The sequence below is a fragment of the Phacochoerus africanus genome, chromosome 1, assembly GCF_016906955.1.
Source record: "Phacochoerus africanus isolate WHEZ1 chromosome 1, ROS_Pafr_v1, whole genome shotgun sequence".
Classification (NCBI taxonomy): Eukaryota; Metazoa; Chordata; class Mammalia; order Artiodactyla; family Suidae; genus Phacochoerus; species Phacochoerus africanus.
This window is the reverse complement of record NC_062544.1, coordinates 226,994,270-227,020,442: the sequence shown is the minus strand read 5'-3', so window position 1 is coordinate 227,020,442 and position 26,173 is coordinate 226,994,270. Positions and strand designations below refer to the sequence as shown.

Below are 26,173 nucleotides of genomic sequence, written 5' to 3'. Positions count from 1 at the left end.
AACCCACTAATGAGTCATACTCACAACTTAAAAAGCAAGATGTGATATATGAGTTGGGGGCATTAAACAAAAAAGTGATGCTTCTACATTTATAAAAAACCTCAGTTTTTATCCTGGAGAGATGAGAACTCAAAAAAATACCATTACATGGGAGTTCCTGTCATGGCTCAGCAGTTACAAACCCAACTACTATCCACGAGTATGCCCATTAGATCCCTGGCCTTGCTCAGTGGGTTAAGGATCCTGTGTTGCCGGGAGCTGAGGTGTAAGTGGCAGAGGCAGCTCAAATCCTGTGTTGCTGTGCCTGTGGCCTAGGCCAGCAGCTACACCCTGGATTCAACCCCTAGCCTGGGAACTTCCATATTCCACAGGTTCCGCCCTAAAATGACAAAATATAATATAATAATTACAGCAGTGCTTCTGATTTTGTACTTTCAACTTAGGAACTTTCCTAATTATAAGCAAGGACACACGGGCTGGAGTGAAAGCAAGTCAACTCCATCCACCACCACCAGGTGGCATCCTAAGGTTGAAAGGAGCCTCAACATTTGAAACTGTCCAATTTCCAACACTGACTCAAATCAAAATATCTGGTAACAAATGCTCTTACCAGAATTTCTCTAGGCTATGGAAACAAGCATATAATATGACTCAGCTATTGTTTCAGGACATGAAGAAAAATAACAAGAGTTACAGTCTGACTCTCCCGTTTTTCCCTTGCTAAAAGCCAAGCATATTGGCTGGCTCAGTTAATGCGAATAAAGTTCTGAACTCTTTGCTTCCAAAAAGAGTAAGCTTTGTAATGGCATAAAGCAAAAGCACATCTGGACTTATAAGGCTAGCATCCTAAGCCCAGTAATTAGATACTAGGCAAACCCCCACTTAAAAACTTAAGTTTCCTGATAGGTAAATGAAGATACAAACACCTTCCCAATCCCACAGGGCTGTTATAAGGCTGTGGACACACTGAAAATATGTGTTGAACTCTAGATATATTTGAGAATGTTGTTGCAACTAAAATTTCCACTTCTGGTTAGCTATTTTGCAGTACATGCAATTAGAGCTTAAGAAAGTAAATGGAGCATTATAATCTATCACTTACACTAGAAAAATTACACAAGGTATACTTTCTAATGGCAGTTTTAAGAGTTTACTATTTTAAAAAAAGGAATTGACCTCTGATCAAGATAAAGATATATAAACTGACAGAAATCAATTGTGGAGGAATGATTTTATCATATCAAGATCTAATATGCTCAACATTACTAATTATTAAACAAATGCAAATCAAAAGTACAATGAGGTGTCACCTCACACCACTCAGAATGGCCATAATCAAAAAGTCTACAAATAATAAATGCTGGAGGGGGTACTGACAAAAGGGGACCCTCCTACACTGTTGGTGGGAATGTAAATTGGTGCAGATTCTATATAAAACGATATGGAGGCTCCTTTAAAAACTAAAAATAGAGTTACCATATGATCCAGCAATCCCACTCCTGGGCATATATCCAGAGAACACTATAATTCAAAAAGATATATGCACCTCTATGTTCATAGCAGCACTATTCACAACAGCCAAGACATGGAATGTCCATCAAGAGATGAATGGATAAAGAAGATGTGGTGTATATATACAAACACACAGTGGATTATTACGCAGACATAAAAAGAATGAAATAATGTCATTTTCAGCAACATGGATGAACCTAGAGATTAATATATGAAATGAAAGTCAGAAAAAGACAAATATCATATGCTATCACTTATATGTGGAATCCAAAAAAAAAAAAAGATACAAATGAGCTTATTTACAAAAGAGAAATAGACTCACAGATGTAGAAAACAAATTTATGGTACCGAAAGAGAAAAGAGGGGTAGGGGGAGGGATAAACTAGGAGTTTGGGATTAACAGATACAAACTATTATATACAAAACAGATAAACAACAAGGACCTACTGTATAGCACAGGGAACTATATTCAGTATCTTATAACAACCCATAATAGAAAAGAATCTGAGAAAGAATACACACACAAACATACACACGCGCATACATTATAAACGAATGAATCACATTGCTATAAAACTGAAACCAACACAACGTTGTAAATCAACTATGATTTAAAAACTTTTTTTTAGGATTTTCCCTTATGGCTCAGCAAAAATGAATCTGACTAGGAACCATGAGGTTGCAGGTTCAATCCCTGGCCTTGCTCAGTGGGTTAAGGATCTGGGATTGCTGTGAGCTGTGGTGTAGGTTGCAGACCCGCCTCGGATACCGTGTTGCTGTGGCTGTTGCATAGGCCAGCAGCTGTGGCTCCGATTCGACCACTAGCCAGGGAACCTCCATGTGTGCAGCCCTAAGAAGAAGAAAAAAAAAAAGAAAAATTTAAAGATCTGATATTATTTATAATGAGGTCTTCAGTAAGCCACTTCCCTGCATCCTTCTGCAAATCCCTGCCCAGGGTCTTTAGGGCAGATAGTCTGAGGGGCCAGAGGTCAGTGCATTGACTTTCCCTTGCTCTTTCTAGATTTCTTTATCACTGCTCTGTGATAAAACTTATCCTCATGATAGGTAAAATCAATCTCTGCAGGCTCCTCTGTATATATTACTTCCCCAGATGGATTTGCAAAGCATAAGGCCTAACTCATGAAGAGTAGAACATATCTTGGATTTTCAAAAGACCAGTCACAAGCCCCTTCAAAAACATCTGAAAACTTCTCATGCAAGTAGCCTTGTTCTCTAGTAATAAAAACCAGACAGAATTGGGAAAGTACAAAGAGATTAGGTTGTTTACTATACTTTTGGAATTTATAAAATCTGCACCAAAGCCTCCGTCTAATTTGAATTTGAACTCTTTATTTGCTTGATCCCCATAGTATGAGTGCATCATACAGCAAATGAAACCTAAGATTATGCTGGTCAAAGAGCTTTTCTCTAAATTTACATTAATCCAGAAGCCCAGCTCCTGGGGATGGGTCCTGGCAGCTCTAACACATAATGATAAAGCCGAGGTGGATATGGCCAAGGAAGCCTCTTCCTTTGGTCCCCTCACATACCTTATCAGAGACATTACAAATTTAGTTAACAGTGAAATCATAGATGTATGTATCCTGATTTCTGAGATGACTCAGAAATTCCACTTTTAAGAATTTATCGTACAAATACATTTACACATGTACTCAAAAACACATTCAAAGATATTCATTACACTATTTACAGTGACAAGGCAGGAAATAATCTGTGGGTGGCGGGCACTGCTACTTATCCATCAACATCCTTTCTTTCCATTTTCCCTTTAACAGCAGAACTCCCAAGTTAGCTAAGGATATAGCTAATTTCCCAATCAGCCCTACAGGTGAGAATCGTCATGTGATGAATTTCTGGACAATGGGATAGAAGCCAGAGCTTCTGGGTGGTATGGAAAAGGAGTGGCATGCATTCTCTTCCCACTTCATGCTGCCAGGGATACAAGTGAAGAAAGCTGGAACAGCCACTCTGCACTCAGAGACAGAGCCTCCTACCAACTACCATACACCTCTGAAAGTTCCATAAGAGAGGAACAGATTTCTATTTTGTTTAAACCACTATATGTTGGGCTCTTTTTTTTTTTTTTCAGATGCTTATACTATACTCTAATACACACCCAAAATGTCCACCAATAAAGCACTGGGTAAATAAATTGTGGTATATCTGTATACTACCTGACCATTAAAAAAAAAAAAGGTAGATTTTTAAATACTGACATGGTATAACCTCCAAAACAGGCTGTTAAATGAAATGCCTAACTCCCACTCACAGCAGAGGTTCTCAACCCCCCAGCAAAATATTAAAATTACACGGCAATTGTTTAAAAAAAAAAAAACCTAAGTGGAGCTACATCCCAACGCCTACTGAATCAGAATGTCTGAGTATAAATCTATGAATCCAGATACTCTTTTTTAATGGGAATTAGAGTCAGTGAGGGTTGAGAAACAGTACATTGGAGCATGCAGAAGTAGCAAGACAGAAACAAGGCAAAGAAACGTCACCCACCCTCTCTCACTCCTCTTCTTCAACCCCTAATTCTACCACACCTAATACATACAAGGTGTAAGCAATTCAGGACGGGACGTTAGCAAGGGCCACTAAGGAAGGGAAACAAAAACCCAGAACCACCTCAAAAGGGCTGCCTTTTCCCTGACCCAATCTGAGTTCTTAGACCTTCCACTGAGAGCTACCACATAACATTTAAATGTGTGACTTACCAAAATGAGCAAAAAATATACAACTCTAAAGAACCATTCTCTCTCAATCCACTGAAGATATACAAATCTAAAGAACCATTCTCTCTCAGTCTGCTGCTCTTTTTACAAGCTCATGTAAACATTTATTTGGGAGATATAATTCTATCTCATAATGTATAAAGTCAAGACTTTCATATTTCACTAAAACGACTAATGTATTCTTCAAAAGACAGTGTGATTTAAAACTGCAGTAGAAGGTCAGCCAGACAGCCAAGGGCCATAAGCCTCAACACTGAACAAGAAGATACAATGAGCAAGAAGAAAAAGGGCATTTTTTAATAATGATTTCGACCCAAATAAAATATGGGTTTTTCCTGTAGTTTCTTATTTCCAATATTGTTTATTCCAACACATTCCAATTACTTAAACATCCTACATCTGACAGAAGATTAAACCAAAGACAAGTGGCTTACTAATTTGGTGGACAAGCACAAAAGTTTTGTTTGTTTGTTTGTTTTGTCTTTTTAGGGCTGCACCCACAGCATATGGAGGTTCCCATGCTAGGGGTTGAATTGAAGCTGTAGCTGCTGGCCTACGCCACAGACATAGTAACTCGGGATCCAAGTTGTGTCTTCGACCTACACCACAGCTCATGGTAATGCCAGATCCTTAACCCACCGAGCAAGGACAGGGATAGAACATGCATCCTCGTGGATGTGAGTCAGATTAGTTTCCACTGAGCCACAATGGGAACTCCCATTATTTTTGATTGTTTGCTTTTGGCAAAGTAATTTAACAGCATGGCTGTTGAACTGAGAAAAATAACTATAGTACCATATATATATACATATACATATACTTGCATATGTATAAATGACATTAATTATGTTCCAGTGTGCTAATCACTTTGTTAGTATTTTACCACTAAAATCTCATAACAATACAATCAGGCAAATGGTGCTATTTCTGTTTTAAAGATGAGAAAAATTCAAGCTCATAAGTTAATAATTTAAGGTCACATAGCTAGTAAACTGCAGAGCAGGAACTGAAAGCACAGCACTAGACTCCAATCATCCCTCTGCTCCTTTTTTCAAAGTCCACATGTAGATCACTGTATAAGGACACAACAGTAACTAGAGTCTCTCCAATGTGAATCAAACATGGGGGAAAAGAGAGAAACCTATTTATCTTCTTCTCTTTCTAATTCTACAGATAATGCAGTTCGGTTAGCATTACCTCCTTCATGATAGACAATCTCCTTTTCTCAAGATTAGAAATTTCTGGTTTCTGCTTCTTCCATTTTCTCTTTAAAGCTTTTTCTTGCAGCTCCCAGTGTACTAATGCTCTGTTCTTCGATTTGTGTATTTCATGACGACGTATCTACACAGAAGAAAAAAATAGAATATTTCAGGAACAAAAAATTGTTATTTTCGTATCTACACAGAAGAAAAAAATAGAATATTTCAGGAACAAAAAAATAGGCTGGTAGGACCACATAACCTAGTTCACCTTTTATTTTTTCTAGTCCAATATATGTACATTTATATATATTCATGGTCGAAATTCTCACAATCTCCTAAATTTTCAAAAATGATTTTAAAAATGAAATAACTACAACTAGTAGGCCTAGCTAAAAGACAAAATGAAAAAATATTAATTTCTACTTCTTTTTAAACACTCTTCAATAAAGAAGTGTTTTTCAAAATTCAGTTTGGGACTCACTAAATGGGTGGTAAAATAAATTAGTGGATCAAAACCATCATTTTAAAAAATAAAATAGAATATAAAATGGAAAATATTGAGTTCCCATCATGGCTCAGCAGGTTAAGAACCTGACATAGTGTCCCTGAGGATGTGGGTTTAATCCCTGACCTTGCTTAGTGGGTTAAGGATCTGACATTGCCACAAGCTGCATTGTAGGTCACAGATGCGGCTTGGGTCTGATGTTGCTGTGGCTGTGGCGTAGGCCAGCAGCTACAGCTCTGATTCAGCCCCTAGCCTGGGAACTCCCATATGTCATAGAAGCAGCAGTAAAAAGAAAAAAAAAATAGAAAACATTAAGAATAGATTACACATAATAAAAGACATTTTATTAAAATTTTCAGTTACAAATGTGTGTATATGTATAATTACACACACACACACACACACACACACACACACAGAATACAACATAAAAGGCACAAAACCCAGAGGGTCATCTTTGGCAAATGCATATCCATTCTATGATATTCACATCATCACCAAGAACTAACACTGCAGTGTTTTTTAGAGCCCTGCAATGGCTGCATGTGGAAGTGGGTCACCGGAAATACAGGACTCCAAGGAAGTAAAATTCCTCAAGCAGAAGCAGAGAAACGAGCCACAGCTTAAGAATTAGAGGGAGAAGTTCACTAAGGTGGCTAAGGAATAAAAGCAGATATTGGCTTTACAAGCACTCTAGTATTCAGAACTTTGAATATGAACAAAACCTGTATGTCATCTGATAAAATGTACTACTGAGTTTGCACCATATAAATGAAAAATCAGTCCATTAAAAGACTAAAACCAAGGGTTCTAATTCACAAAAAACAAATGAAGGTGCCATTTTTGAGACCATCAGGGAAATTTGAATATGGATGGGGAATTAGGTCATACCAAAAAGTAGTGTTACTTTTGTCAGATATGATAATGGTATTGTGGTTATATAAGAAAATGACTATTTTTTAAATGCAAACTGAATATATAGGCACAAAATGACATGTCCTCTGTTCTTTGCTTCAAAATGCTTCGGTGAAGATGCAAAGGATGCGATAAATGAATACAACTCTGACAACATTTTCATAACAATTATATCTAGGTGAATAGTATATGGGAGTTCTTTATAGTTTTGCCTGTACTTTCATGGGAATTTGAAATTTTTCATATAAAAAAATCTTAAGTAAGTTCGGCATCATTATTACCCTCAACAAACATTTAACGAGTACCTACTAGAATTACACAAAGGTATTAAGATATGGCCTCTATCCCTCAAAAAGCATTAATAATCTGCCCAGAGAGATTAGACATATGCATATGAAAATAAATTATATGCATTAGATGGTATATACTCAATGCCTTTTGTAAACAGTAAGTACAACAACAGTTCAGAGGAGACAGCAACTACTGGGCAGCTTCAAAGAGTAGGACTTCAAACTAACTACAATAATCAAGGGAATGTGATACTGGCATAAGGATAGATCTATAGATCAGTGAAGTAGAAATGAGAGTCAAAAATATGGAGTTCCCGTCGTGGCGCAGTGGTTAACGAATCCGACTAGGAACCATGAGGTTGCAGGTTCGGTCCCTGCCCTTGCTCAGTGGGTTAACAATCCGGCGTTGCCATGAGCTGTGGTGTAGGTTGCAGACGCGGCTCGGATCCCGCGTTGCTGTGGCTCTGGCTACAGCTCCGATTAGACCCCTAGCCTGGGAACCTCCATATGCCGCGGGAGCAGCCCAAGAAATAGCAACAACAACAACAACAACAACAAAAAGAGACAAAAGACCAAAAAAAAATAATAAAAATAAAATAAACCATTATCTTTACAGATCATTAATTTCAACAAGGGGGCCAAGACAATTCAATGAGGAAAGAACAGTCTTTTTAACAAATGGTCCTTAGACAACTGGATATCCATTTGCAAAAGAATGAAGCTGGATCCTTCCTCACACCATACACAAAAATTAACTCAAAATGGATAAAAGACCTAAACAAAAGAGTTAAAACTTTAAAACTCCTAAGAGAAAACATAAAAAGTATTTATTTGTGAACTTTGGTTAAATAATGGTTTCTTCAATACAATACTAAAGGAGTTCCCATCATGGTACAGCAGAAACAAATTCGACTAGGAAGCCTGGCCTCTATCAGTGGGTTAACAATCTGGCGTTGTCGTGACCTGTGGTGTAGGTTGCAGATTCGTCTCGGATCCTGCATTGCTGTGGCTGTGGTGTAGGCCAGCAGCTGTAGCTCCGATTCAACCCCTAGCCTGGGAACCACCATATGCTGCAGGTGCAGCCCTAAAAATCAAAAAAAAAAAAGATACTAAAACCAAAAGTGACAAAAAATAAATAAATAGGACTTCAACAAAATTTAAAACTTTTATTTTTCAAAGGATTCTGTCAAGAAAGCAAAAAGACAACCAACAGAATGGAAGAAAATACCTGTACATCATATATCTGATAAGAAACTTGTATCCAGAATACATAAAGAACTCCTACTACTCAAAAATAAAAACACAAATAACCCAACTTTTTTTCGCATCCCTTTCCTCATCAAGTCCAGTTCACGGCTATCACATATGTCTTCACAGTTTTTAAATAACTAAGGGATTTGAACAGACATTTCTCCAAAGAAGAGACTAGAAATGGCCAATAAGCATATGAAAGGATACTCAACATCATCATTCATTAGAGAAATGAAAATCAAAACCATAATGAGATTCCACCATATACCCTCCAGGAGAACTAAGCCAAAATGATACGAATGATAAATGTTGGCAAGGGATGTAGAAAAATCAGAACCCTCCTACATGCTAGTAAGAATATAAATGATACAGCCACTTTGGAAAATAGTTTGGCAGGTCCTTATAAAGTTAAATATAGAGATGATATATGACTCAGCAATTCTACTTCCAGGTATAAACCCAAGAGACTGAGAGCATATGTTCACGCAAAAACTAATACATGAATATTCAAAGCAGCATTATTTGTAATAGTAAGAAAGAGGAAACGACCCAGATGTCCAACAGCTGATGAATGGATAAATAAAACATAGTATATCCACAAACAAAACAATATTTGATAATAATAAGGAATGAAGTACTGCTATATGCTATAATATGGATGAATCTTGAAAACATTATGCTAAAAGAAAGAAGCTAGATATGAAAGAATACATATTATATTGCATTTATATAAAATCTCCAGAATAGGCAAATCCACAGAGACATAAAATAGATCAGGTGTTGTCAGGGATTGGGGGGCAGGATAATGGACAAGGGATTACTTTTTAGGGGGTGATGAATATGTTATAAAATTATAAAATGATGGCTGCATAATTCTGTGAATATACTAAAAAACAATAAACTATACACTTTGGGAGTTCCTGTCATGGAACAGTGGTTAACGAGTCCAACTAGGAGCCATCAGGTTGAGGGTTCGATCCCTGACCTCGCTCAGTGGGTTAAGGATCCGGCATTGCCATGAGCTGTGGTGTAGGTTGCAGACGGGGCTCGGTTCCCGAGTTGCTGTGGCTGTGGTGTAGGCTGGCAGCTTACAGCTGCAATTAGACCCCTAGCCTGGGAACCTCCATATGCCATGGGAGTGGCCCTAGAAAAGGCAAAAGGACAATAAATAAATAAATAAATAAACTATACACTTTAAAAGTGCAGATTTGGGGAGTTCTCGCTGTGGCACAGTGGGTTAAGGATCCTGTGTTGCCACAGCTATCCTGTGGCAGCTGAGGCTTGGATTTGATCCCTGGCCCAGGAACTTCCCTATGCTGCAGGTGCAGCCAAAAAAATAAAGTAAAAAAATAAAATGGCAGATTTTGGAATTCCCTGGTAGCCTAGCAGTTAAGGACTGGGCATAGTCACTGCTGTGCCTCAGGTTCATTCCTGGCCCAGGAATTTTCACATGCCATGGGCATAGCCAAAAAATTAATTTTTAAAAGGGCAGGGTTTTTTTCCCTTTTTTTTTTTCTTTTTCTTATGGCCACACCTGCACCACATGGAAGTTCCCAGGCTAGTAATCAAATCAGAGCTTCAGCTGCCAGCCTACTCCATAGCCACAGCAATGCCAGATCCTAGCAGCAACCTACACCACAGCTTGCTGCAACCTCAGATCCTTAACCCACTGAGCAAGGCCACGGATCAAATCCGCATCCTCACGGATACAATGTTGGGTTCTCAACCTGCTGAGCCACAAAAGGAACTCCAAAAGTGCAGATTTTATGGTATGTGAATTTTATCTTAATAAAGCTGCTTAACAAAAAACAAACATAAACTTTAAAAAAATAAAATAAGACTTGAACTGGGATAAGGAAGCAAAGTAAGATTTGGATAGATGGAGAAGAGGTAAGGAAACTGTTCTAAGAAAAGAGAACAGAATGAACTGGGGCTTAAATGTGGAAATACACATGGCATGCTCAAGGAATAAATTACTATGTATGTTTGTATAGGGAAATAATAGTAAATAATGCAAGTGATATCTTTAGGTAGGAAAAGATGATAGATGTGTACAGGACAATAATGGACTAGAAAGATTTGAACTGTAAACCAAATCTATCTAAAGAAATTCTAATGCATGTTAATTGATATTCCTAGGTGAAATAAGGAAGTCCAAGACATACACTTTTTATTTTATATAGACATAAGATTAAAAACTACTGAACAACTTCCAAGAAGTGCCTCTGGTTTCTATTCTGAAGATTAGAACCCACGTACCAAATAACATTTAACAAACGACTTAACTTTTCACAGTAAACTCACCAGATCTTCAGGAGTTGCCCGGTGAACTGTTAAATCAGTCACAGTGTTCTGCAAAAAGAGGTGAACTTTCTTTAAAAAGCAAAAGGTTTCTTACCTTTTAATATGTGCTAGATTTTAATGGCTGAAAATGGATTCAAAATCCTGAGACCAAAAAGTTTTTCTTTTCGGGAACCAATATTCTTGATTTAAACATTAACTTGGGGAATTTCCCTTGTGGCTCAGCAGGTTAAGAACCCAACTAGTATCATGAAAATGTGGGTTTGATCCCCAGCCTCGCTCAGTGGGTTACAAACCCAGCATTGCCATGAGCTTCGGTGTAGGTCAGAGATGTGGCTCAGATCTGGCATTGCTGTGGCTGTGGTGTAGGCCAGCAGCTGCAGCTCTGATTCAAACACTAGCCTGGGAATTTCCATATGCCACTTGTGCAGCCCTACAAAGAAAAAAAATTAATTTAGATTACTTTTAGGTGTCTCATAGAAAATAACATTATTTTTAAGTGTCTAACAGAAATTAAGAACTAAATATACCAAGCAGGCATATATTATAACAATGAATAAAACATGGTAGTATAATCTAAAATGAGTTAAACTAAAGTAGTAGTTTTCAAACTATATTCCATGGAATGAAGCAACTCTAAAGATTCCTAAAAGATAAAATGTGATTTCTACATAGAGGTTCCATTTGTGACCATTCTAACACCTGAAGCATAGAACCTATCATAATTTGAGATGAATTTTGAGGGTATTATATAATTTCATAAAATGTGAAAATAGTCACTCAAGTAAAAAAAAAGCACCAAACCAACATGGCAGGATTTCCACATTGCACAACTCAAGGAGGTACCGCTGATATCCTAGGCCATGTAAAGAGTACCCCTTGGCACTGTGCAGTATACAGCCTACACAGCTCCAAGTAGCTGCCCCGCAATTTGGCTCTTTCCAAAATGACTTCAGTCTTTCGTTATACAGATTTGGTAAGGCAGGAAATAAAACAATGTAGAGTTTTAATTCCAAGAGAAATACAGAGAACTGAGTTTAGTGAAATAGTTTCTGATGTATTCAAAGACTTAACTTTCTGGCCATAGTTTATATTTAGCTCAAGGCTTTTATATATACTAAAATGTTACACCTTTCATATTCATTTAGAAAAGTACAAGATACAATGATAAGATCTTGAGAATTATTTTCAATAACCTTAATAAAAATTCAGGCATACAAGTGATATGCTTGGAATAAGCTCTCAAGGGAAAATGTAATTTATTTAACACTACCGTTGCTTAAAACTATGGTTGGCTCAAACATCATGGGTTTGAACTATACAGGCCCACTTATATGTGGATTTTTTTTTTCAATAAAAACATACTACAGGTGCTACATGATCCACAGTTGGTGGAATTCATGGATCCAGAACCACGGATACGGAGGGCCAACTGTAAAGGTGTACGTGGATTTTCAACTGTGCGGAGGGTGGGTGCCCTTAGCCTCCATGTTGTTCAAGTCAACTATATTTTCTTCTGCAGTTGACTTTAAATCTAACTTAGAAGCCATTTTAGAAAATGTCTCAATATTTTCATGAAAAGAGTATTACTCAGTTCATCTCTCCTCCCTCATTCACCATTCACTCCAAATGACATAACTACTTTCAGGCTCAGTCTACATTCAAAACACAAAGTTTTTTCCAGCACTGAAGATAATAAAAAGTAAATGAGGAAGGTTCTGAATACAGTTTCAAAAATGGCTTTCAATTATGTTTTGAGCAAGAGCAGCAAATTAAAATAAGTGCTGAGTAATTCCCATCGTGGCTCAGCAGTTAACGAACCCAACTAGCATCCATGAGAACTCAGATTCGATCCCTGGCCTCACTCAGGGGATCTGGCATTGCCATGAGCTGTGGTGTAGGCTGCAGATGCGACTCGGCTTGGATCCCACGGTGCTGTGGCTCTGGCGTAGGCCGGTGGCTACAGCTCCCATTAGACCCCTAGCCTCGGAAACTCCATATACCACGGGTATGGCACTAAAGAGACCAAAAAAGACAAAAAAATAAAACAAAATAAAATAAGTACTTAACTTCCCAAAGTAACCATTCTGAAAGGGACAACGTATGCTATCATGTACATTTTAGCCCCTTTTAATCAGTTTCATTACCTTAGAGTCACATCCTTTTACTACTTTACAGCCAATCAGATGGCAACAAAGCAACCTAAACACAGAGAAATCCCCCTGCCCCATTTTCTAAGGCTGTCAGTTGGCCCAGGATATATGGTATGGCTCAGGAGGCCGGCCACAACCCAGAAGTTTCTAAATCTAAAAGAATCCCTAAGATTCAGACTAGTCCCTGACCAGGTACTCTCCACAACAGGAAATAAAGGTACCTAAAGTTCATGATCCAAAACAAAGTACCAGGCTGCAAAAGATAAGAATCCCTTTGATAGTACCAAGTGGTATTTAGGGTATGGGTCAGGGATCATGTCTCAGGTACCTGACACTTGTCTCCTTCCATGTAATGTTATACTGTGCATGATCCCACCTAGACTTACATCCCATTCTTGCTTCACAGATGTTTTCTTCTTCTTTCCTTTCAGTGCTTTCCTTCCTCCTCCCCGGGGACTGTAACGGTTCACTCTTACAAAGGACATCTAGGAATAATAATCATATCAAATTTTTAAAATATATGAAAAACTGATAATAATCATCAGAATAGAAGGAAAAAGATATCTAGGAAAATACATTTTAAAACATCAGAAGAGGGAGTTCCCGTTGTGGCGCAGTGGTTAACAAATCCAACGAGGAACCATGAGGTTGTGGGTTTGATCCCTGGCCTTGCTCAGTGGGTTAAGGATCCAGCGTTGCCGTGAGCTGTGGTGTAGGTCACAGACGCAGCTCGGATCCCGCGTTGCTGTGGCTCTGGCGAAGGCCGGTGGCTACAGCTCTGATTAGACCCCTAGCCTGGGAACCTCCATATGCCACGGGAGTGGCCCTAGAAAAGGCAAAAAGACAAAAAAAAAATAAAATAAAAATAAAACATCAGAAGAAAAAGTTAAGCATAGTGAAAGGAACAGGCTTTCAAAAGACTTGGTTCTTCCACTTCACCATTATTAGAAAGTTGATACTGATAACTATGATAAAAGAGGTCTCAAGTCAACAAATCAGATATATGTGATTAATAAAGAACTCTACAAATGCAGCAATTATGACCTAAGGCAGAGATCTAGGACAGTAATCATAAGCTTTGTCACCTGTTACACAAATTGCGATGAATACAAAAAAAAAGTTAGTTATGTATAAACAATATGAATGTAAGAGAAGAGCAAGAGATAGTTGGGATTCTTCTTTAAGCATCTAACACTCAAAATCACTACCAGACACATGAACTGACCTTAAAATACAGGTGGCTAAATTTCAGAGAACTTCCCATGAGTTATGATACCATGTCTAATATGTTTTTTCACATAATACTAAATGGGGGGTGATTATTGATACTAAACTAGAATTTGAAAATTGCCAATAGTTGCTTGGCACTCTTGAAACAGTAATGCTAAGGACACTGGACTAAACATCACACAAAACTAGCAAAAGACTCACAGTCCCTGAATTTGAGATATATATATGATTTTTTTAAAGCAACACATATATATGACTCCTATTCTAGAACTTCTTTACACACCTAAAAAATTACAGAACTTTTCAGCTGCCCTCCTTATACCAAATTATCCCAAAACAAAGACTCTAGTATTTTTCTAAGTACGTCTTTTTAAAAAATCACTTAGTCTACTCTGATAACAATGACTAAATTCAAGTATTTCTCAAGAGTTGGCCCTCTGTACTATAACTCTTAGCAAATACATTCCCTCTTTAAACATGGCATCTAATTTCAGAGTGTACAATCCAGCAAAGGAGATAAGTCACATACAAGTTAGAGAATAACACTAAAGTATTATTATGGTGATGGTGGCAGCAATGATGGAAGTATCTAACACATATTTGGTGCTTTCTACAAGCCAGGTACTGTTCTAAATTCTTCCCATATGTTATTTCCTATAATCCTCACACTAATCCCATGAAGTATTTACTATTCGTTAATTCATTTTACAGATGAGAAAACTGAGGAATAAAAAGTTAACTGACTGCAGAGGTCACACAGTTAAGTACCAGAGCCATAAATGTCATTTTAAAAAATATGGGGAGTTCCCATCATGGCGCAGTGGTTAACGAATCCAACTAGGAACCATGAGGTTTTGGGTTCGGTCCCTGTCCTTGCTTAGTGGGTTAACGATCCAGTGTTGCCGTGAGCTGTGGTGTAGGTTGCAGAAACGGCTCGGATCCCACGTTGCTGTGGCTCTGGCGCAGGCCGGTGGCTGCAGCTCCGATTCGACCCCTAGCCTGGGAACTTCCATATGCCTCGGGAGCGGCCCAAGAAATAGCAAAAAGACAAAAAATAAAAATAAAAAATATGGAATTGAATAGAACCAAGAGTCCAAAACAAAACTCTATATTTATGGTCAGTTTACATTCCACAAGGAACAAAGCAACAATTCAATGGGGAGAGAACAGTCTTTTCAAGTAGTGGTGCTGGGACAAATGGATATCCATATGAAAAACAACGAAGACCCCCTACACCTCACAACACATATAAATATTAGTTTAAAATGAATCAAAGACTTAAATATAAGAGCTAAAAGTACGCAACTCCTAGAAAATAACAGAAGCATAAATTTTCATGAACCTTGGGTTAAGCACTGGTTTCTTAGAAATGACACTAAAAACACAAGCGACGAGGAATTTCTCATCATGGCTCAGTGTAAACAAATCTGACTAGTATCCATGAGGACCAAGGTTTGATCCCTGCCCTTGCTCAGTGGGTTAAGGATCCGGCATTGCCGTGAGCTACGGTGCAGGTCACAGACACAGCTTGGATCTGGTGTTGCTGTGGCTGTGGTGTAGGGCAGCGGCTACAGCTCTGATTCGGCCCCTAGCATGGGACTCTCTATATGCTGCAAGTGCAGCCCTAAAAAGATCAAAAAAAAAAAAAAAACCATAAGCAACCAAAGAAAAAATAAAACTGGACTCCATCAAAATTAAAAACTTTTCTGCTTCAAAAGATACCTTCAAGAAAATGAAAAGACAACTAAAAGAATGGGAGAAAACATTTGCAAATCATATATCTAATAAGTAACTTGTATTGAGAATACCTAAAGAACTCTTACAACCTAACAACAGCAAAAATCCAATTTTAAGATGGCTAAAGGATTTGAATAGACATTTCTCCAAAGAAGATACTACAAATGGCCAATAATCATATGAAAAGCTATTCAATATCATTAGTCATTAAATGCAAGTCAAAACCATAATGAGATGCCACCTCACTCCCACCAGGATGGTTATAAGCAAAAAGATGGAAAAAACAAGCTTTGGTGAGAATTAGGAATCCCCATGCATTCCACTATTCGTGGAAACATAAAATAGTATGGCCGCCTTGGAAAATATTCGGCAGTTCCTAAAAAAGTTAAACACAGAGTTACCACTTGACCCAGCAATTCTAGTCCTAGATATACATTCCCCCAAATTCAAATTAGGTCCACATAAAAACTTGTCATGAATGTTCAACCTGGGCCACCGAAGTGACAATGCTGGATCCTTACCCTACTGCACGACACCAGAACTCCCAATTTATGTATATTATTAAATTACATACATTAGCACAGCTAATTCACATTTAATTCACAATCCTATAAGGCAAGTACTGCCCTGAGACACAATTTAGCATAGTAGTTAAGAGTGTAGTCTAGCACACTCCTGCTGTGGTGCAATGGGATTGGCAGCATCTTGGGAGCCCTGGGACATAGGTTCAATCCCTGGCCCAGCGTTGCCACAGCTGTGGCTTAGGTTGTGACTGCAGCTCAGATCTGATTCCTGGCCCAGGAGGTCCATATGCCTTAGGGTGGCCAAAAATGGGGGAAAAGAAAAAAGAGTGTAGTCTAAAACCAGACTGTCTAAGTTCATACCCCAGCTTTGCCACTAGCTGTGAAATGGAACTAATGAAATGTGTAGGGTGCTTAGAACCCCTCCCTACCTCATATTAAGTTCTACTTAAGGATTAATAATGATGATGTCAGCAACAATTATTACCCCCCTTTCCCGAATGAGAAAACTGGGGCCTTAAGAGATTAAGTATATTGCTCAAAGTCACATTAAATAATAATATTCAGGAGTTCCCGTCGTGGCGCAGTGGTTAACGAATCCGACTAGGAACCATGAGGTTGCGGGTTCGGTCTCTGACCTTGCTCAGTGGGTTAAGGATCCGGCGTTGCCATGAGCTGTGGTGTAGGTTGCAGACGTGGCTCGGATCCCACGTTGCTGTGGCTCTGGCATAGGCCGGCAGCTACAGCTTTGATTAGACCCCTAGCCTGGGAAACTCCATGTGCCACAGAAGCGGCCCAAGAAATGGCAAAAAGACAAAATAATAATAATAATAATAATATTCAGAAGTGGGAGCTGACACTCAAAACCAGATCTGACTAATTATAATAATGCACCTTCTAGAAAACATTGCTAGAATTGAATTATCTCTGATTGGTTCTATATTTTCCAACTTTTTACAATGAACAAGTGTTAATTTTAAAATAACTGATTTTAAGTTATATTATTTAAAGTTTTATACTTATTCAAAGGCTGAAATTCCACCAGCCTCAATTCTGAAAAACTGTCCACAAATCTGAAGTAAGCAAAGGTTTATAAGCAGTCAAAAGGCCTATATACTTGTTTTCTTTAGTTGGCAATGCCATCAATAGAACAAAATCAAAAATTTAGGAAAAGTAGTATTTTGTTTGTTTGCTTGCTTTTTAGGGCTGCACCCAGGGAATATGGAAGTTCCCAGGCTAGGGGTCGAATCAGAGCTACAGCTGCTGACCTATGCCTCAGCCACAGCAACATGGGATCCGAGCCACATCTGTGACCTACACCACAGCTCATGGCAACGCCAGACCCTGACCCACTGAGCGAGGCCAGGGATTGAACCCATATCCCCAGGGATACTAGTCGGATTCCTTTCTGCTGAGCCATGACAGGAACTCCCAAAAGTAGTATTTTTTATCATAGGTATTTGTACACTAGTGGTGACTTCTGATCTTCTCAGAAGAGTTTTTCTTATACCAAGAGATGCAGGAGTTAATCTAAATAATTGATTAAATGCCTAAGTATTATTTGTGTGAATATGAACAGTTAATTTTAGCATAAGAAAATGTCCCATCCAAAGAAACCATAATCACATTACAGAATTGGCAGCAAAATGAAGGTATATGTTATGGTTTGAATGTGTTCCCCCAAAATTTATATGTTGAATCCTAGGCCCCCAAAGGTGATAGTGTAAAGAGGTGGGACCTCTGCGAAGCAGGGCCTTTGGGAGCTGAAGCCTTCAAAAATGGGAGTGGTGCTCTTATAAAAGAGAATTCACTCGTACTTTTCCACATTTATCTTTGAAATTTTCAAACATTTTTCATTATACATAGAATTATATGTTTAGTCCATCTTTGAGCAGAATCCAAAGTCTACAACATTCCTATGGTAGATAAATACAGTAAATAAATAAATAGCTTAATAAATATCTATTCAATTAAAAAAAAATTAAAAAACCTCTTCAGAAAAGCTCCTTAGCCCCTTACACCATAGGAGGGTGTGGCAAGAATGTGCAGGCTACAAACCAGGAAGAGGACCCTCACCAGAACACAATCATTCCTGCGCCTTGATCTTGGACTTCCCAGACTCTAGAACTTTAAGAAATAAATTTCTGTTGTTTATAAACTACTCAATCAGTAATATTTTGTTACAGCCACCCAAATGGACTAAGACACTATATAACTGTTGCTTTTTTCTTTTTTTTTTACTTCAATTTAGCCTATCAAGGCTGCCTGTGATCACTCTAAGATTCTCCTAGCGAGTTGTGCCACTGCACAACTCCTTCCCCATGTTTGGGCAGGACCTGTGACTTGCTTTTTGAGGTGTTTTGTTGTTTTGTTTTGTTTTTCCTATGACTTGTTTTATCTAACAAAATAAGTCAAATGTGAGCGTATGTCATTCCTGTGTTTACATTATGTTATATAAGTCTCTGTCTTAGGAGAAAAGAGTCTCTCCTGCTGGCCTTGAAGAGGCGAACTGTCATGGTGTGACACCCCATGAAAAGGGCCACATGGTAGGGAACTCAAGAGAACTGTGAGCACCTCCAGCAGAAAGTCAGTCAGAAGCCGAGACCTCTCAGTCGCACATCCCCAGAGAAATGAATCTACCAACCTGAGTCAGGTGAAACTAAAACAGATTTTTCCCAAGTTGAGCCTCCAGATGAGAATGCAGACCGTCAACACCTTAATCACAGCTTTGTGAGACCCTGAGCACAAGACCCAGCTACACTGTGGATGCTGTGAAATACTAAATGTCTACTACTTTAAGTCACTAAATCTGTGGTAATCCGCTATACAGCACAGGAAACTAATCCACTGGCCAACTCTAAATTCCAGCCTGGGGATGGTTAAGATCACCACTGTGTAACAAAGCTGCTATCCCATCTTCAACCTTCCCTTCACCAACAAACTTCATGATAGAGAGGCCTACTACAGCATTTCTATTTACAAAGCCTCAGTTACACTTCCAACTTTTGTAACACAGGAACTACCTATGCACTGAAAGGTCTTCTCTTAAACATCACCAATAATGGTGACCACATTTTTCTTGACCAAGGATCAGACTTTGTGGTCTAACAGAGGGATTTTGTGGCACTTACAAACCAAGTGTCATAAGCGAGCTATAGTTTACATTTGTGAAACAATAGAAATAGTCTGTTGGCTTACAGTGCTAAGGAGTCAATAATAAAGTTAGCATGGCCCAGAAAATCTAGGCTCATTTGGAGAAAATCTAAAATACTAACAACTTACAGAGTATCCATTGTGGCTCAGCAGGTTAAGGACCTGACATAGTCTCCAGGAGGATGCAGATTGGAGACCTGGCCTCACTCAGTGGGTTAGGGATCTGGTGTTGCTGCAAGCTGCAGAGAAGGTCACAGATGAGGCTCAGACTGGGTGTTGCTGTGGCTGTGGTATAGTCCTCAGCTGTAGCTCCAATTCAACTCCTAGCTCAAGAACTTCCATATGCTGCAGGTGCAATTGTAAAAAATGGATAGGATAGGACAGGACAGGACAGGCTAGGCTAGGATAGAATAGAAAAGAAAACACTAATAGGTTCTTAACTGCTAAAATTATCAGTCCCTTATTTCTCAGACCCTTCCTATCTGTATAGATCCTACTTCTGGATGCTCTCCCCTCCCTTGGTTTCCAAGACATTCTTTCTCTTGGTTTCTGTCCTATTATTTTCTCTTTTTCTTTCTTTCTCCTCACATACTACGTAATCAAAGATCTTCACTCAGTTCTTTCCTTCCCATTGGACACCCTCTCTTCTTGACCAATAATTGTTTTTGAGTGTCCAGCACATACAATGGTAAACAAATCTAATATGGTGCCAGCTCTCATGAAGGTTACTTTCTAGATCACCAAGAGGGAGTTCATATCTTCCCTGAGTGATCTCACCTACTCCCTTGAGCAAAGCTATCAATGCCCTGGGCACACAAACACACTGTGAAAATGAGTCCTTCCCTCAAAACACCTAATGCTCATTGCCAGCCAGCTTTTGTGCACATCTCCCAAACATCTCAAATACAGTATGGCCATATCCAGCTTAGCATCCACAGACATTCCCCACCAATAATCTCTAGTTCTTGATATATAATTAGCTTGCTCAGAAAATGTCAGAATTACCACCTTCCTAGTTGCTCCAGTGTAAAACCTTAGCATCACCTTCTCTCTCTTATCTCAAAATTAATCAGATACCAGAATTATTCATTCTTTCTCTCAAATATCTCTCTCATATCCCTTCTTCTTCATCCCTACTATGAATGTTTTCGTCCAGGTTCTAACTGTTTCCCCTAATTGATCTTCCTTTCACTCATTCGCTCACCCACTTCATCATCCATATATTATTTCAACAAATATTTTGATGGAATCTCCATCTTGGCGCAGCGGAAATGAATCCTACTGGGAACCATGTGGTTGAGGGTTTGATCCATGGCCTCGTTCAGTGGGTTGAGGATCCAGTGTTGCTGTCAGCTGTGGTGTAGGTCACAGAAGCAGCTCAGATCTGGCATTGCTGTGGCTGTGGTGTAGGCTGGTAGCTGTAGCTCTGATTAGACCCCTAGCCTGGAAACCTCCATATGCCGTGGATGAGGGCCTAAAAAGACAAAAGACAAAAAAAAAATTTTTTTTGAAAGCACTTGCCAAAAGCCAGGGACCAGATACTACGAGAAAGTAGAAAACTCTGCACCATCACAGAGCTTAGGGTTTTTCCAACCACAATTAAATAAGTAATTGCAGGAGTTCCCGTTGTGGCGCAGTGGTTAACAAATCCAACGAGGAACCGTGAGGTTGCGGGTTTGATCCCTGGCCTTGCTCAGTGGGTTAAGCATCTGGCGTTGCTGTGAGCTGTGGTGTAGGTCGCAGACCAGGCTTGGATCCCACGTTGCTGTGGCTCTGGCGGAGGCCGGCGGCTACAGCTCCAATTTGACCCCTAGCCTAGGAACCTCCATATGCCTCGGGTGTGGCCCAAGAGATGGCAAAAAGACAAAAAATAAAAATAAAATAAAAATATAAAATAAATAGTAATTGCAGTAAAAGGCTAACATAGGAAATAAATCTAGTGCCATAGAAATACTTAACTTACTCTACACAGTGAGAAAAGGCCACCTCCTCCCTCTGATTCCCCAAAAAATGCTTAAGAGTGAAACTAAGAACAAAAAAACTTAAAAGCTGGGGAAAGAATGCTCCAGGTGGGCAGAAAGATATTTACAAAGGTTTGACTAACAAAGATTTGAGAGGGGAAGAGGCTATAAAGAGGATAAAAAAGATCTTAGCCTAGTGAGCCACAGCAATTTGAACACCATCCTAAAGACCTATGGGAAGCCACTGAAGGATTTTTTTCCTTTTTTAAGGGCTGTATCTGGACATATGAAGTTCCCAGGCTAGGCCTGTGCCACAACATGGGATTCAAGCTGCATCTGTGACCTAAACCACAGCTCAAGGGCAACGTCTGATCCTTAACCCACTGTGTGAGGCCAGGAATAGAACTAGTTGGGTAAGCAGCATTGAGCCACAAGGGGAACTCCCCACCTGCTCCCCACTTTTGAGCGAGGCCAGTTATGACCAGATTCAGGAAACCCACTCTGGCTAGTGGAAAACTTATCAAAGGGGAACAAGACCACTTTCCAAACACTGTCACTTCAATCAATCCTACCCAGAGTTATGGAATAGAGTTTAGCTCTCAACACTACTGACTTGGCTCAGAACTAGTAATTGGGGTCCCCTAATGTTTCAAGGAATTTCCCGTCTAGCAGAAGAGAAAAAAAACTCCAAGGTACTTGGGGACAGGGAGGGTCATTTAAGTTGATTTGATGGTTGGGTCTCCCCTACAGAGAAAAATCCAAGCCAGCTTAGCACTCAGACCCTCTCCCTGCACCCTGTGGCCCGGATGGCCTGTCTTTCCAGTCTTTTCTCCTCTCACATCTCCCACACAGCCTAAAACAAAGCTCTAGCCTTCATATACAGTTCTGCCGTTCCTTACGCTCCGCTTGGTACACCTGTCACACTCTCACTCCTCAAAATTCATTCAAGTGGTCTCTCCTGATAAGCACTTTCCTAACCATCAGATTGACTTAAAATTACCCTCCCTATCCCCAAGTACAGTGGAGCGTTTGTTTCTCTTCTGCTGGACAGGAAATTCCTAGAAAACTACATTAGGGCACTCCAATCGTGCAGAAATGACCGAAAGCGGTGCTCACGCGCACGCTCAGGATGCTCCTAGAGGGAGCGCTCTAGACACAAACACACTTCCTGACACACACACACACACACACACACTCGCAAAACACATGGGTCGCGGGTGCGCTTTCTGTAACAAGGATCCTCAACTCGGGCGCCTGGATCTGCAGGCAACAGAAAGAAAGAGGCCGGCACCGTTCCCCGCCCTGTAACCCCGATCCCTAAGACTCTGTGGGGCCGTGGGCTGCAGGCCTCCTCCCCGTCTTCTCAACCTGCCTTGCCGTTTCCCGACTGCTGCCTCCACCACGACTAAAACTTCGACCTCCAGAATCTCCCGGCCCGCCACAAGTTAACGTAGCCCGCCGCTTCCGGGATGTTGCCTAGGTTACCAGAGCCCCGCCCCCATTCCCGTGCGTATATCCGGCAAGGCTAGTGCGCAGGCGCCTCTCGAAGCCTGGTTTGTACTGCGGGATTAAAAGGCTCTTGTGTGTTCTGCCTTGGCACTCTGCACCTTGTTCAGGGTTCTGGGCAAAGATTTGGAGGGTAGGTATGTAGCGTTAGCCAGGTCTTGTGAATTCTCCAAAAGAAAGCTCTACACCAAGCTTCATTTATCACACTTACTTACTTTCACTTCTATTTATTCAAAAATGTTTATTAACATATACCAATGTACCAGAAAATACGTTGTGTCCAGTGGGGTCTAAAAACTGGCAAAGTCCCTGTCCTCAGGGAGCTTATTGTATAATAGCAAATAGCTATCAACAGTACAAATGTAAAATTAAAACTGTGACAAGTGCTAAGAATCGGGCATACTAACTAGATACTAAATTTAGGGGACTATTTGAATTACTAGAAAAGCTGAAAAGCAAGAGGAAAGGCTAGAAAATTCCTGCAGAGGGAGCTAAATATGCAAAGGTTGTGGAAAGTGCAAGGGAATGGAAGAAGTCCAGTATGTCTGGAGTTGAGAGAGCAGTGGGAACTTGGTAAAACGAAGGCTGCCCTAATTGGATGAAGCCAAGACAGGCAAATCGTGCAGCTCATCTTAAAAATTTTTTAAAGTTCATTGGAAAACAATTAATTTACTCAATAACGCAACCTCCTTTAACTCCTGGTTTTCTACCGTTAAGATATACCCGTACATGGATCATCAAATACATATTCAGCACCTTCTAGATGCAAGAAACTGCCTTCTGATAGTTTCCGTTCTGGTTGAGGAAGTTTGATGTAGTTATATTCAATGGTCAATCAATATAATCATCCCTTGCATACATCCTCAACTCCCTGCCCCTCTCTGAGATACTATAAACTTGACAAAACCACAATCCTGGCTGTCTCAATATTGTATTTACTAAATTCCTGCACCCTTGCAGTGGAAACTGGAAGAAGAAAAACACTGAATCATGCTGACTTTAAAATCATGATTACTAATTTTAAGTGGCCCTTTAAAGATGATTGAAGTTCCCTGCTCCATTAATTACCCTACCCTCCTAGATAACAACTTTATACTTTCTCTCATGTTCAACGTCTTTTCCTCTGTCCTCAGTTTCAGCCAGTGACTTTGCTCCCTATTTCACTGACTATAATGAAGCAATATGAAGAGGACTTTCATAAACTCCCATGACTAATTCAATCTTGCTATCACATTTTTACCCATAAGCCTGCCTTCCAGAAGCGCAAAAAAATCCAAACACAAGAAACATGGAGAACATGACATCAAGGTACATAATAATCAAACTGGTGAAAACTAGTGATAAAGAAAAAAAATCTTAAATGTGTCCATGGAGAGAAAACATTACAGAGGAACAGAAGTAAGAATAACATCATATCTCTCATTAAAAACTTTGCAAGTCAGAACAATTTGACCCCAAATATGCCTCATGTGCAGCCCCCCCCCAAAATGAAGATGTAATAAAGATGCTTCCACACGTAACTCATAGAATTTATCATCAGCAGACCCTCCACTGTGAGAAATGTTAAAGCAGGTACTTCAAGCAGAAGGAACTGATACCAGATGGAAATCTGGATCTACACATTGAAAAGCACTGGAAGTAACTACAGGAATAAATGTTTACATTATCTTTATTATTTAAATCTCTTAAAAGATAACTGAATACTTAAATATAATAAAAATGTATTGTGAGGTTTATAATATTTGTAAAAGTAAAATGCATGACTATAATAACATAAAGACCAGAGGAAGTATATTATTGTAAAGCTCTATATTATTCCTGATGTGTTACAAAATTACTTGAAGGTAGAATGTGATAAGTTAAAGATGTATGCTAAAATCCCTAAAGCTATCACTAATGTAATAAGAATTATAGCTAAAAGAAATGAGATCCTGCTGTTTAGCACTGGGAATTATGTGTGGTCACTTATGATGGAGCATGATAATGTGAGAAAATATAATGTATACATGTATGTATAACTGGATCACCATGCTGTACAGTAAAAAATTGACAGAACACTGTAAACCAGCTATAATGGAATAAAAATCATTATAAAAAAAGAATTATAGCTAAAAGATGATATCTATAAAAAGATGTTATAAACAGAACAAAACAAAAATAGCTGGTTAATCTAAAAGTAAGCAGAAAAGTACAAAAGGGGAAACAAAAAAAATGAGAGAATTAGAAAACAAATAGCAAGGTGACATACATAACAATTATTACATTAAATATAAATGGTCCAAACACCTTGATTAAAAGGCAGAGATTATCAGATTGGATTTTTTTCTTCTTCTTTTTTGGCTGCCCTGCACATATGGAGTCCCCAGGCCAGTGATCAGATTCAAGCCAGAGTTTCAACCTACACCACAGCTGCATCAACACTGGATCCTTTAACCTGCTGTGCCTGGCTGATGATCAAACCCATGTCCTGGTGTTGCAGAGACAGGAACTTCAGATTGTGCCACAGTGGGAACTTCAGATTGGGTTTTTTAATTGCTGCTTATAAAAAGAAACATATTTAATATAGAAATACAAGTAAGTTTAAAGTACAAGGATGGAAGAAGATATATTATGCTAACACTAATCAAAAGAAAGCTGGAATGGTTTTGTCAATATTACATGAAGTAGATGTCAGAGCCAGGGATAAATAGGATCATTTCATGATAGTAAATTAAATCAAAAGTATATGACAATTCTAAACATTTATGTACTTAATAAGAGAGCTTTAAAATAATTGAAGCAAAAACTGACAGAAATGCAATGTGAAATACATTATAGTCAGAAGACAATTCTAGTCAGAAATTTCAGTGCCCCTCCCTGAATATCCTATAATAAAAATAGGCAGAATACACATGCTTCTCAAATATATACAGAAATTTTAGCAAGATGGACATCTGGCATTGTCTGTTCAAATATTCCATCACAGACACCACCACGACTAGCAAACAAGAAATCAAGGGCAATGCAATTGCCCACCACTGCTCAGGCGAATGAGTTGAGAATGACTTGTATTCCATCTAGAGCTTAGGACATGTCATAGATAATTTCTACCAGAATTAATGATAACTTTATGTTATAGTCTTTTTTTTCATTTTTTGGCCACACCTGCATCATTTGGAAGTTTCCAGGCCAGGGATGGAA

The 26,173-nt window shown here is 39.1% G+C and overlaps 1 protein-coding gene across 2 annotated transcripts in view; it reads right to left on the bottom strand.

The window, feature by feature from the left end:
• Positions 1–22,953, bottom strand: part of SPICE1 (spindle and centriole associated protein 1) — a 57,452-nt gene extending 34,499 nt beyond the window's left edge. For both annotated transcript variants that reach the window (XM_047792310.1, XM_047792319.1), the window contains exons 1-4: positions 22,860–22,953; positions 13,272–13,370; positions 10,736–10,783; positions 5,466–5,609 (exon numbers count right to left, since the gene is read on the bottom strand). In XM_047792310.1, coding sequence (XP_047648266.1) covers positions 5,466–5,609; positions 10,736–10,783; positions 13,272–13,370 — 291 coding nt within the window. In that variant the 5' untranslated portion in view covers positions 22,860–22,953. The remainder of the gene's footprint in view (positions 1–5,465; positions 5,610–10,735; positions 10,784–13,271; positions 13,371–22,859) is intronic.
• Positions 22,954–26,173: the final 3,220 nt, after the last annotated feature.